At 34.2% G+C, this 13988-nt stretch overlaps 2 protein-coding genes across 2 annotated transcripts; both read left to right on the top strand.

Moving 5' to 3' along the window:
* The first annotated feature begins 6749 nt into the window (after positions 1-6749).
* LOC139875808 (uncharacterized) lies at positions 6750-7430 on the top strand. Its single transcript, XM_071863106.1, has 2 exons — positions 6750-6913; positions 6989-7430. Exons 1-2 carry the CDS (start codon positions 6750-6752, stop codon positions 7428-7430), a joined length of 606 nt encoding a protein of 201 aa, XP_071719207.1.
* A 2336-nt stretch (positions 7431-9766) lies between these two features.
* On the top strand, positions 9767-10453 carry LOC139875807 (uncharacterized). Its single transcript, XM_071863105.1, has one exon. The coding sequence runs from the start codon at positions 9767-9769 to the stop codon at positions 10451-10453; it is 687 nt and encodes a 228-aa protein (XP_071719206.1).
* Positions 10454-13988: the final 3535 nt, after the last annotated feature.

Below are 13988 nucleotides of genomic sequence, written 5' to 3'. Positions count from 1 at the left end.
CCTACTTCTGTCTTCCATAATCATTGTCATCCACAGTTAATACTCTCTCCTATTTGCTGCGATTTATACTCCAACTTCTACTTCGGAGCTTCATTCCTTCGTTTCCTCTTCTTGCAATTTAGCATCTCTTGTAATGGTCCGTAATTTGTAGCTACGGATTCCAGAATGAACACAGTAAACGTTCTAAGAAGGAATGATAATGGCACGATTTTGATTTGTCAAATTACCAGAATATCCTAGAAAAGACCGAGTCATCAAGAAAAATATTTTCTTGATATGTTTAGAGATTTTATAAAATGTAAGAGTCGTGTAATATGGCACATGATGGTGGTACTGTGAATCATCACCTTCCATTAGAAACTCAACATGACTTACTGTAATATAATGACGTTGATCAAGTGTCATTATATTATACTAATTCATGCTTCAGTTCCCAACACTACTTCAAAACATTCATATTTTAAACTCGAAGGTTTCAGAATTTAGAAACTAATACAGTTTCTTTTATGTTGTAACGCAGATATTACGGAGAGATAAATGATCTCAGATAAGAATAGTTGTGAAAATATCTCCAGTAATATGGAGAATATGTATAATGGAAGATACAGAGATATCTTATAATATTTAAGATAAGATGATGATGAAGAATATCATCTGGATAGGTTTAGAATAAGAAGTGAGATGTTTACTAACGAATTCAACAGACACTGAATCATTTCGATCCTTTGAAGGCAGGTACAGTCCTTATGATTTTTCCACAGCCTCATTCCTACTTTGCTCAATCCGTTTTCCAGTTCCCAACCTTCTCTTTTTCTGAGCTTTACCAACACACTGTACTTTATCGTCAAACTCTTGACTGTTAAAGTCGTTTACAGTTTTTGCTGCTTTATCAGCATTTCAAGAACTAGTTCGCAGTTCAGGGTGTTTTTCAGAATCTTCACATTCGAAGTATGTAATTCTTAGGGATAGACGTTATAGGTATAACCGGAGAAGTTCTGCGAGATTTTCAAAATACTGATTGCGGATTCCGCCAAAGAGATGACGAGCTGTTGGTACATCTGCTGATGATGTCGTGGAATATAAAAGGTTCTCCGATAATGATGGCGCAAGGACAAGGTGTATATATCGAGGTTATAATAAGACTGGTCTTACTGAGAAGTCAAAGTTAACTTGTTGGAGCTGTGACAAAATTGGCTTACTTTGAAAAGGAATTGTAAGGTTGTTTTTGCTAATAAATGCTAAAGAATTTGTCGCGATTATATGTTAAACTACGACTTTGGGTTTGAAAGTCTTTCAGGTGCATATCTATATGCATAAATCTTTTCTTCCGTAGATGAAGTGCGGTTGGTTCAACCTTCCGATTGAGGTATTTTCATGAATCATGGAAGGTTTAAACACGGATTGTAATTGTCGAGGTACAAATGAGGTTTAAGATAAAATCAAGTGGCAAACTTGAAGAATTGTTAAGTTTCATATGTTATAATCGATATTTTAATTCATTTTAATTGTCCAAAGTTAGCAGTCCAATTATCCAATAGTCCAATAAATTCATATATAATTTAATATATAATATTCGAATTAATTAATACGTATCGTGACCCGTGTACCGGTCTCAGTATTGATCATAACTCAAACCACATATATATTTTGGAATCAACCTCAACCCTGTATAGCCAACTCCAACATTCACATATAGAGTGTCTATGGTTGTTCCGAAATATATATATAGATGGGTCGATATGATAAGTCAAAACCTTTTATACTTGTCCCGTTATTTAAAGTGCGTAAGATAAATAAATATATATCATGACCCGTGTACAATGTATTGTCTCAGAATTAATCCGACGTATTGTGTACATGTGTCCCGATTTAAAGTGCATAAAAGTAAATAACAGAAATTAAATGACGATAAATAAAATTGCGATAATTAAATTGCGATAAATAAAATGTAACTAGTTAGCTAGGAACAGTTAGCTAGGAACAGTTAGCGTGGAATCTTAACAAAATTCATCATAGTTAATTTGTTTGTTTCTAACACTTTTTATTTTGTCCAATATTTTCTTCGTTATGCCACTTGTTGGATTCTGATAGGTTAAAATCCAAATATGAAATTGAATGAAAATGGTTATTCTGCGGTGAACGGATTCGTATCTTTTGTGGATGTAAGTAGGATAGTAAATGACTGTTGAATCAGATTGAAAAATGTAGTGTGTAACCTATTAATGTGAAATCTAAATTCCTCGCGTACTACCTACCCGTTAAAATATTTTCATCATTAACAGTATATACTAAAGAATTTTTAATTACAATCTTTATGAAAATATACTTGCATATATATTTTCTTCAGATGTAATCATGGACCTAATGAGTCAATAAGATATTAAACTCATTTGATTTATCGTTAGTACTTAATTACATGATCTCTAAAACATTAGAGATTACATAATCGCCATGTCGAACGAAGATAAATGAGGTAGAACGTTACGTAAAATGAAAATAATCGATGTAGAACGACATGTAGAACGAAGATCATACTCGAAGTACAGATGGGGTTATTGAGGCGCGTGATGTTGATATCCGAGGTACAGATTGTGATGTTGAGGTTTATGATGCGGTTATGGTTGGGGGTGATATGGGTACTGTCGGCGTTGATGATTGTGGTACGGATTATGCTGCTGGTGCTGCTGCTGGTGTTTGTAACCTTCGCACCATGTTCTCCAAAGCCGTCACGCGAGCGCGAAGTTCGTTAACTTCCGCTAGTACACCGGGATGATTGGCGGTTGGAGCGAGCGAATGAACAAGATCCAAAATATGGGAAAGTATATAATCGTGACGAGATACTTAGAAATGAGAGAGAAAATGGTGTTTCGAATAGGTTCGCCGGTAAGTGCTTCAGGTTCATCACCAAGAGGGCAATTTGGTGGATGGAATGGATCCCCTTCTTCTTGTCTCCAGTGATTTAGTATATTACGAACCCATCAGATGAATTGGGGATGGATGATTGGTTGATTTATTCTGGTGACGCTGGTTTCGGATCTTAGGTGAACATCTATGTCGGAATAGCTGTTGGGTTCCGAAGAACTCGAACTAATGACGAGTTCCATTTCGTACTATTGAGTAAGGGTTCTTCGATGTGAAACGATTTTCGGATATCGGATAATATTCTAACTATATAGAATATATATATATATATATATATATATATAATACTGAAGATTTCGTAGACTACAGAGGAATTTACGGCATATGTCAGGCAAGTCTACAGATGCACTAAGATATGAATTATCAGATACGCTAAGATATGAATTTTGTCTATACACTATCAATGCAGTAAATGCAGTAAGACGTGTCTAGACTTATGAATGATAAGCAGGCAATTTCCTAAGGATGATAAGCAGATGATTTCCGACTAGAAATGATAAGTAAAATTTTTGACATGCAGACACGGTCGAAGTCCAGACTCATTAATGCATCCTAACAACTACTAGTTAGACACACTAATGCAAGACCTGGTTCGCTAAGACCACCGCTCTGATACCACATGAAACGACCCGACCCAATCCATAGGGATGAATACAATAACATATGATTACATCGCGAGGTACTTGACCTCTATATGATACAATTTACAAACGTTGCATTTATTTTTAAAAGACAACCTTTCATTACATCAAAAGTTGACATGTATGCCTACCATTTCATACTATCCAAATGACCTAATCTGCCATTTACTTAATAATATTCTCTAATGAACTTCAACGACTCGAATGCAACGTCCTTTGAAATATGGCATGAATGACCTCAGGTAATATCCTTAGTATGAGCTAATGCACAGCGAAAGATTTCTTTAATTCCTGAGAATAACATGCTTTAAAACGTCAACATAAAGTTGGTGAGATATAGGTTTGGTGCTAGCAGCGTTATAACTATGGACCACGAGATTTCATATATTTAAACATAATACACTCGCAAGTGTATGTAAAACATTTTAAGTGGTTGAGCACTTGGTAACCATACTTTACAATAATAAATCATCACATATTCCCTTTATATAAAATCTCACTACACCGTACCAAGTGTAGCCATCTAAACGAAGTACTGTGCAACCGTTGAATACTGGTCGTCCAGTCCGGTTGGGGTTGTCAGGCCCGATAGATCTATCAACAGGATTCGCGTTTACACTGGCCCATGTAATTAATAGTTACTAAGCTATAGGGAAATATGCCAATGGTACAACTCAACGTAGAATATATTTTGATCACTTGTGTCCATAACGTAAATCATAAAATGCATGTATTCTCATCCCAAAATATTTAGAGTTTAAAAGGGGACTATATACTCACCATACTGTATTTTGTAGTAAAAATACATATAACATCATTGATCAAGTATAGGGTTGGCATTGGATTCACGAACCGATATCATTTGTATATATATTAACACACATAATTGTAATCGAATAAATTTATATATTATTATTATTGATATACTTGTTATATTTAATAATTTATAAGTTTTATTAATTATATATATATATATATATATATATATATATATATATATATATATATATATATATATATATATATATATATATATATATATATATATATATATATTCATTTTATATATATAAAATTATTAATATAGTTAAGTTATGTAATTTAAATATATTTTCATATCTCTAATCTTTATTTTAATACTTATAATCTTAACAACGTCGTTTAAAAACTTTTATTTTCATAATCAATATTATTATAATAATAATGATATAAATAATACTTGATATTAATAATAATAATAATAATAATAATAATAATAATAATAATAATAATAATAATAATAATAATAATAATAATAATAATTTTGGTATTGAAAAACTACCTCAAAGTGCTTTTAAAAAAATAGTTGCTACCCGCCAGGCTCGAACCCAAGACCTCTCGCTCACCCGCTAACAACCTTAACCCTTCCTCCGTCCCTTGTTTTTCTGAAATTATACCCCTTTTGAATTTAATTAACGTTTCATTTGTTTCATCTTCTTCTTCTATAATTCGAATAACCAGGGAATCGAACAACCAAACAACTCATTATCTAACCGATTTAAATTCTTCAACCGAACCAGGAATATCTAGAATTGGGTGTTTGTATTAACAGAAAAAAATAAAAAAAATAAAAAAATAAAACAGAAGCAACCATCGACGTATAAGCTTATGAACTTAAATCGTGATTTTCAAATCTAGATCTTTTTAGATTGAATTTACAACATAAATTATACTCCATAACACTCTTATAAACTATCTAAATTATCAATTGATCTTAAAACTTTAAACAAACATCGAATTTTTGTATAAACAAATTGGTTGACTTTTAAAATCGATCCTTGACTCCCAAAATTAGAATCTGTTAGAATGAATTGGAACTTAAGGTTTTGTGAAAAGTTTAAGTAAAAGATTTCTGACCCAACTACATTAACATAATTTAAATTTGGTTACGAAATTGTTCAACTTAAATAACGAATTAAGAACAGAGTTTAAAAAAAATATAAAAACTGATTTTCTTCAATTCTTCTTGGGTTTCATTCAATTCAATTTTTCAGTGATGATTAGCATTATATAAAGGATAAAAAAAATATAAGATCGATACAGCTGTGTGGATGTCGACATTTGTTCACGGGTATAACAGAAAATCAGAAAAAGATAAAAACAGAAGAAGGTTACCAGTGATGCGTAAATATCTGTATTATATTTTTCTTTTTATATCTGCTTATTTTTATTTATATAGCTGTACTTAATATAATTATATATATATATATTTTAATATATTTAATTTATATAATTAATTAAATATTATATTATATTTACGTTCGTGGTAAAAATATATTTTATACAAAAATTACTTTTACATTGTCACTCGACTAATGTCCCGGTTCCGGTTTTCCAAACACAGTTTCGTACGCTAAGAAAACTAACACTTTACGTTTTGCGTCTCGTACATTTATCGAAATATAGACTCAAATTAATGGAACATTAACCCACTCAAAATGTAACTTAATCTTTTGAGCATTGTGGTCATTTACTTATATAAATTACACTCTCATTAATTAACCAAATATATTTAAATCCAAAACATTTTATATTTAGTTAAATATTATATTTAGTCATTTTGTAAAATACATAAATATATATTTAATAAACACGTTTTATTTAAATATTTATTTTTATTAAAATCACGGACCGTTATCATTTACAATTTGTCAAAAGATTTCTAGAAAAATTCCAACTTTTAAGATAACGTTAAAACCTTTATTCTTATTAAAATAGCTCGTTAATAATTTGACAAAAATGGTTTCAGATATTTATAAAATTATATTCCTTTTTAAAGAAGACGTGACATTTAAATCATATTACATAATTTCTGAAATAATAACTATATTAAACTTAATACTTACACCTTGACATGTAGTAAAATATATTATCTTTTACTCTCGCCGATAAATATAATAATCTTATATCGAAACCGGATATTACATATCTAATACTTTGTTAACGTTATCAATTAATAAGTATATAACATCTATACACATAAATGTTCGTGAATCATCAGGCATGGTCAAAGGGTAACTGATTATCCTAATATAGATTTCAAACTTTCTAGACTCAACATTATAGATTTTGCTTATCGTGTCGGAAACATATAAAGATTAAGGTTTAAATTTGGTCATAAATTTCCGGGTCATTACAGAAACCCTCATGGTATATCTTGCCGCTTCCTCCGAGGCAATTAGCTCAGTACTAATCGCTGACCGGGGTAAAGTCCAAATACCAGTATACTTTGTAAGCAAAGTATTACAAAACAGAGAAGTAAATTATCCGGCAATGGAGAAGCTAATTTATGCTCTTGTGCACACGACAAGGTGATTATGAAGATACTTCCAAGCTCACCCGATTCGGGTCCTAACATACCAACCAATCAAGCACATCTTGACCAGGCCGGAGATATCCGGGAGAATAGCCAAGTGGGTGATTGAGCTCGGCGAGCACGAAATCGATTTTCTCCCAAGAAATTCAGTCAAAGGACACGTCATAGCAGACGTCCTGGTCGAACTCCCCTCTGACATGATTAAAAAGGGAGAAACTACAATTACGAGAAGAGACGAGGATGAAGTCTGGGAGCTTTATACAGATGGGACGTTAAGTGAAGAAGGAGCCGGCATAGGTTTACTCATAGTGTCCCCAAACGGGGAAGAAATAACTTACGCCATTCGGCTGAAATTCGCTTCCTCAAATAACGAAGCCGAGTACGAGGCACTATTAGCAGGCCTACGCCTGGGAAAAAGCATCGATGTGCAATGGCTCACAGCTTATGCTGACTCACAATTAGTAGCAATCCAGTTAAATGGTAGTTTCGAGGCAAGAGATGCTGTTGGTTGAATGTTGGTTAATAAACTAAACGACAAACTTAAGTATGATGATTAACCAAAGAATATGTTTTGATGATGACACATACATATGCATAAGTGATGACTGACATCTTAACATAAAACACGCAAGGACACTAATCCATACTTTATCTTGCAAACGGCCAAGTCAAACATAGCTTAAAGAATGAAATTAAAAGATCAGCTAAATACACGGTCGAGGTACGGTCGACCGCATAGCCAACCGTGAAACCCCAAACTGAATTGCAACGTAGTTTTGTGAAAACAAGTTGCACGGTCGCCACCACAGTCAACCGTAGTGCGACCGCAGTTTTCTCTGTTACCGATTTTGACCAAATAAAGTTTGACTAGTTCCCGACATCTATAATTCATGAAAACTTTCTCAACATGCTTAGAATAGATGCCCTCTCCATATTCAATTGAGTTTTGGTCATAAAAACACTAATTGTGGTTAATTACGCCTAATGACATCTTAATGACAAATTAACCAAAATTAGGAATAACACATAAGTGTTAATCAACAACTGTGATCTTAATTCTTATCTAGATATCCTTAGTATGATCATCAAGTACCAACACACTTAATCTAATGTCACTAAAACAATATTTGTTGTTAGAAATGACTTAGTGATTAATTAAGGCTAAATGAGGAACAATGCTCTCAAAGTTAACTAGTAATGACTTGTAATCCTAAAACACACTTAGATACATTTAGGATGGTCACCAAGTCCCAACTAGAGATTGCTCTTCCCTTGTGCATGTGTTGGACATTAATGTGTGCTTACACATTAATCAAACAATATGTTATATTACAATTAAACTTGTTAAGAGCTTGAATTATAAGTTGTGCAAGTATCTATATGATTGATCCTAGAATAACTATCTCTTGCTATGTGTGAGTATTACTTGCTACTTGACAATATGCTTAATACTCATAAACTTGTAACTTGATTAATATGTTTTCTATTTGCACACTAGTTAGGATTCAAGTAACTAACCTACTCTAATAAATTAAGTGTAAAATGGTTCACAATGAAATCCTAGTCAATTATCTGTTTGGTCTAGTCTAAGTAACTAAGTGTGATTGCTTATTCAAGAATGACTTAACTTTAATATCTCTACATACTTCATGATTATCTTATAAAGACATCACTCAATTAATCTCTACCTAAACTTAAATGGAACATGACTTGAGAGTAATTGAAACTAGGAAGTTAATGACATAGTGACCAGTGTTTAGAATTGAACCAAAGGCATTAATGTGACTAACTAAGTCTTGACCAAACTGAGTTTTCCCAAAATATCAATCAAGACACTTCTCCAAGAATGTCGGGTTTGCCACTTTTGGAATGTTAAGTCACTTTCATGCAATAAGACCAAATCTCACACACTTAATGCATATAGTACTTGTATAGGATGTTTGGTTTCTTTTGTAGGTGCTAGAAGGAGTCAAGGTGCCAAATTGTGGTGTTCAAATTTGAGTCAAATGGCTATACAACGGATACCAAATTTGGACTGGAGCACGCACTGTCGCACCACGGTCGACCGTGCAGGCAACCGTGTGTCAATGACTATTTTTTGAATCCCACTATAAAAGGTAAACATTAAAGAGCATTTGAAGTTGACCCTCTTGCATATTTCAAAGGCTTATTTCCTGAGATCACAAGGTACTCTAATTACTACTCAAATGTGATCAAGCAAGAGAAGATTCTATGATCTTAGAGATATAGAATTTGGTTGTTGTAAACTTACTAATCAAAACCATTAATCTTGTGAGTTTACCTAGTGTAATGTATGTCCTAGTATTGTCTTAGGATCATCATAGCAAAGTGCATAAGTCTTGTAACTTCAATTAGTAGAAGCAAGGGCTAGCTTAGTGATCTACTTCCTTAAAGGGACTTAGGAAGTTGATTAATCTTATTTGGAGATTAATACTTGTCCAAGGTGAAGACAAGTTGATCTAGGTTGGAGTTGATCTTTCAAAGGGATAGAAAAATTAGGTTTGTTGTCTACCAAAGAAGTTGAAGACTTGTAAATCGGATCTCCACCGAGTTTGGAGAAAAGTTCTTAGTGAAGCAACAAATCCCGATTAGTGTAATCGGGGAGTGGATTAAGGTGGACTAGCTAACATTCACCCGAACCACTATAAATCCTTGTGTCTATGTTCTTTACATTACTTCATTTACCATTTTGAACATATACACTACACACATCAAGTTTGAGTTGAATTGGTTGATCAAAGTTAATCGAATTTGGTGATCAATCGAAAAAGTGTTAAAAACGTATCAAGTAACTATTCACCCCCTCTAGTTACTTACAGATGCATCGATGCAAAAATACCTAGAGCTTGCAAAATCGCTGGTCCGAAACTTCGTAGCATTTGAAATTACACAAATACCCCACAACCGTAACAAAAAGGCAGACGTTTTAAGCAAACTTACCTCCTTCCAATACGATCACTTCAGCAAAAAGGTCATGGTGGAAGTGCTGGAACGAAAGTCAACTGACGAAGATACCCTCATGGCAACAATCACAGAAGACGAGGACTATTGGATGACACCCTTCATACGATACCTCACCGACGACACCCTCCCGGAAAGCAAACTACAAGCTCGCATGATCCAGATGCGTGCACCAATGTATCACTTCAAAGATGACATCCTGTATAGAAAATCATTCACTGAGCCATATTTGAGGTGTGTTGGACCGACACATGCCAAAGAAGTCATACAAGAAATGCACGAAGGAGCCAGCTCGACACACTCCAGCTACAGAACGATAGTCAGCAGGATCAAGAGAATGGGTTATTTCTGGCCACACATGTACCGCAACACATACGATCTGATCGTAAATTGTGAGGCATGTCAAATACATGCCCCCATCAACAGATCCCCTAGACGTAACATGATCCTAATACACGCCGCATGGCCATTTAGCAAGTGGGGGATCGACATAGTTGGCCCATTCCCAAGGGGTGTCGGAAACGTTAAGTTCTTAGTAGTCGCAATTGACTAATTTACAATATGGGTCGAAGCAAACCGTTAAGCACGATTACTGGAAGGAAAATATTAACTTTCGTATGGGAGGATATCATTTGTCATTTCGGTTTACCATGAGAAATAGTCAGCAACAACGAAACACAATTTTCACACAATCCTTTTAAAGACTGGTGTGCAGACATGGACATTCAACAATCATTTACTTCCGTGGCTTACCCACAGGCTAACAGACAGGTCGAGGTCACTAACAGGTATATAGTAGAAGGAATAAAGGCAAGGCTAGGAACACACCGACAAGGATGGGTAGACGAATTACAACATGTACTTTGGGCGCATCGGATGACACCCAAAGACAGTACAAATGAAACCCCATTTAGTCTGGTATACGGCACCGAAGCGGTCATCCCGGCTTAAATTCTTGTCCCAACGAAACGCATAACAACATACGATGGACAACAAAATGATAAAACATTGTGAGAAAATCTAGACGCCCTGGAAGAGTGCCGGACAATAGCACACATCCGATAGGCCGAAAAGAAGCAAAAAATTGCAAAACACTATGACAAAAAAGTCAAGCCATTGGACTTTCAGCTACATGACCTAGTGTTAAGAAGCAATGAAGCTAGACGACAGTAGGACGTCGGTAAACTAGGCCCACGATGGGAAGGACCTCACAGGGTTGTCAGTATAACCGAATATGGCACAAACCACCTGGAGACACCAGACAGAATCCCAGTGCAATGACACTGACACGCCTTTCATTCAAAGAAATATCATGTGTAATCTACCTGCGACCGGGAGGACTGGTCACCCACCCGGACAACAGAAGAGTCATACACTTATGTATCAAATTTTTTCTAAGTATAAGTCATCAATAAAATTACATTTTATATACTTGTACTTTGTGGCAACTCTGGATATGACATGAACACAATCAAAAGTGTAAGTAACTAGAAGGGGGGGGGGTGAATAGTTACTTAATACGTTTTTAACACTTTTTTGATTGATCACCAAATTTGATTAACTTTGATCAACCAATTCAACTCAAACTTGATGTGTGTGGTGTATATGTTCAAAATGATAAATGAAGTAATGTAAAGAACATAGATACAAGGATTTATAGTGGTTCGGTGGATGTTAACTAATCCACCTTAATCCACCCCCGATTACACTAATCGGGATTTGTTGCTTCACTAAACACTTTTCTCCAAACCCGGTGGAGATCCGATTTACAAGTCTTCAACTTCTTTGGTAGACAACAAACCTAATCTTTCTATCCCTTTGAAAGATCAACTCCAACCTAGATCAACTTGTCTTCACCTTGGACAAGTATTAAACTCCAAATAGGATTAGTCAATTTCCTAAGTCCCTTTAAGGAGGTAGATCACTAAGCTAGCCTATGCTTCTACTAATTGAAGTTACAAGACTTATACACTTTGTAATGATGATCCTAAGACAATACTAAGACATACATTACACTAAGTAAACTCACAAGATTAATGATTTTGATTAGTAAGTTTACAACAACCAAATTCTATATCTATAAGATCATAGAATCTTCTCTTGCTTGATCACATTTGAGTAGTAATTAGAGCCCTTGTGATCTCTGGAAATAATCCTTTGAAATATTCAAGAGGGTCAGTTTCAAATGCTCTTTAATGTTTTCCTTTTATAGTGGGATTCAAAAGATAGCCGTTGACACACGGTTGCCTGCACGGTTGACTGTGGTTCGATCGTGCGTGCTCCAGTCCAAATTTGGTATCCGTTGTATAGCCGTTTGACTCAAATTTGAACACCACATTTTAGCACCTTTACTCCTTCTAGCACCTGCAAAAGAAACCAAACATCCTATACAAGTACTATATGCATTAAGTGTGTGAGATTTGGTCTTATTCCAAAAGTGGTAAACCCAACATTCTTGGAGAAGTGTCTTGATTGATATTTTGGGAAATCTCAGTTTAGTCAAGACTTAGTTAGTCACATTAATGCCTTTGGTTCAATTCTAAAGAGTAGTCACTATGTCATTAACTTTCTCGTTTCAATTAATCACAAGTCATGTTCCATTTGAGTTTAGGTAGAGATGAATTGAATGATGTCTTTCTAAGATAATCGTTAAGTATGTAGAGACATCAAAGTTAAGTCATACTTGAATAAGCAATCACACTTAGTTACTTAGACTAGACCAAATAGACAATTGACTATAATTTCATTGTGACCCATTTTACACTTAATTTATTGGAGTAGGTTAGTTACTTGAATCCTAGCTAGTAAGCACATAGCAAACATATTAATCAAGTTGACAAATTTATGAGTATTAAGAATATTGGCAAGTAGCAAGTAATACTCACACATAGCAAGAGATAGTTATTTTAGGATCAATCATATAGATATTTGCAGAACTTATAATTCAAGCTTTTAACAAGTTTTAATTGCAATATAACATATTGCTTGATTAATGTGTAAGCACACATTAATGTCCAACACATGCACAAGGGAATAGCAATCTCTAGTTGGGACTTGGTGACCATCCTAAATGTATCTAAGTATATTTTAGGATTACAAGTCTTTACTAGTTACACTTGAAAGCATTGTTCTTCATTTTCCCTTAATTAATCACTAAGTTATCTTTAATAGTAATTATTGTTCTATTGACATTGGCTTAAGTATGTTGGTACTTGATTATCATACTAAGGATGTCCAGATAAGAATTAAGATCACAAGTTGTTGATTAACACTTATGTGTTATGCCTAATCTTGGTTAATTTGTCATTAAGATGTCATTAGGTGTAATTAACCACAATTAGTGTTTTTATGACCAAAACTCAATTGAGTATGGAGAGGGCATCTATTCTAAGCATGTTGAGAAAGGTTTCATGAATTATAGATGTCGGGAACTAGTCAAACTTTATTTGGTCAAAATTTTTAACAAAGAAAACTGCGGTCGCACTGCGGTTGACCGTGGTGGCGACCGTGCAACTTGTTTTCATAAAACTGCGTTGCAATTCAGTTTGGGGTTCTGAGACTAGCTGTGCGATCGACCGTACCTTGACCATGTATTTAGCTGATCTTTTAATTTCATTCTTTAAGCTATGTTTGACTTGGTCGTTTGCAAAATAAAGTATGAATTAGTGACCTTGCGTATTTTATGTTAAGATGTTAGTCATCTGTAACGACCCGACTTTTTTGACTTATACTTTTGTGATTGTTGTTTTCACGAAACTGCATATTTGTACGTACTGAGCTATATTATGCTCTGGGATCTTATTTCATGTTAATTACTTTGGTTAATATCTTACAACGTGCTATTAAGTGTTTAATCACTTAACTTGATCCCCGAATGCTTTTACGACAGTTGGTGTCACTTGACGTTTGAAACTTATGTTTATTAATTTAGCTGATCTTTTAATTTCATTCTTTAAGCTATGTTTGACTTCACTTATTTTGTTAGATCTAAGCTTTCTAGCTTATGATCTCTTTATTTTGTTATAAATATCAAAACTTATGTTTATGATCTTCATGTAACTTGAAGATCTAGCTTTATACTTTTAAGA

Source organism: Rutidosis leptorrhynchoides, chromosome 11 (genome assembly GCF_046630445.1).
Source record: "Rutidosis leptorrhynchoides isolate AG116_Rl617_1_P2 chromosome 11, CSIRO_AGI_Rlap_v1, whole genome shotgun sequence".
NCBI lineage: Eukaryota > Viridiplantae > Streptophyta > Magnoliopsida > Asterales > Asteraceae > Rutidosis > Rutidosis leptorrhynchoides.
Note: the sequence above shows the minus strand (reverse complement) of the source record. Positions and strands in the feature narration are given on the sequence as shown.

What these genes read in the sequence shown, in the direction of transcription:
- LOC139875807 (XM_071863105.1), top strand. Translation starts at nt 9,767, where the DNA reads ATGCAAAAATACCTAGAGCTTGCAAAATCGCTGGTCCGAAACTTCGTA.
- LOC139875808 (XM_071863106.1), top strand. Translation starts at nt 6,750, where the DNA reads ATGGTATATCTTGCCGCTTCCTCCGAGGCAATTAGCTCAGTACTAATC. An exon ending in GCTCTTGTGCACACGACAAG is followed by an intron (nt 6,914 to 6,988) that starts GTGATTATGAAG and finishes CATCTTGACCAG; the next exon opens with GCCGGAGATATCCGGGAGAA.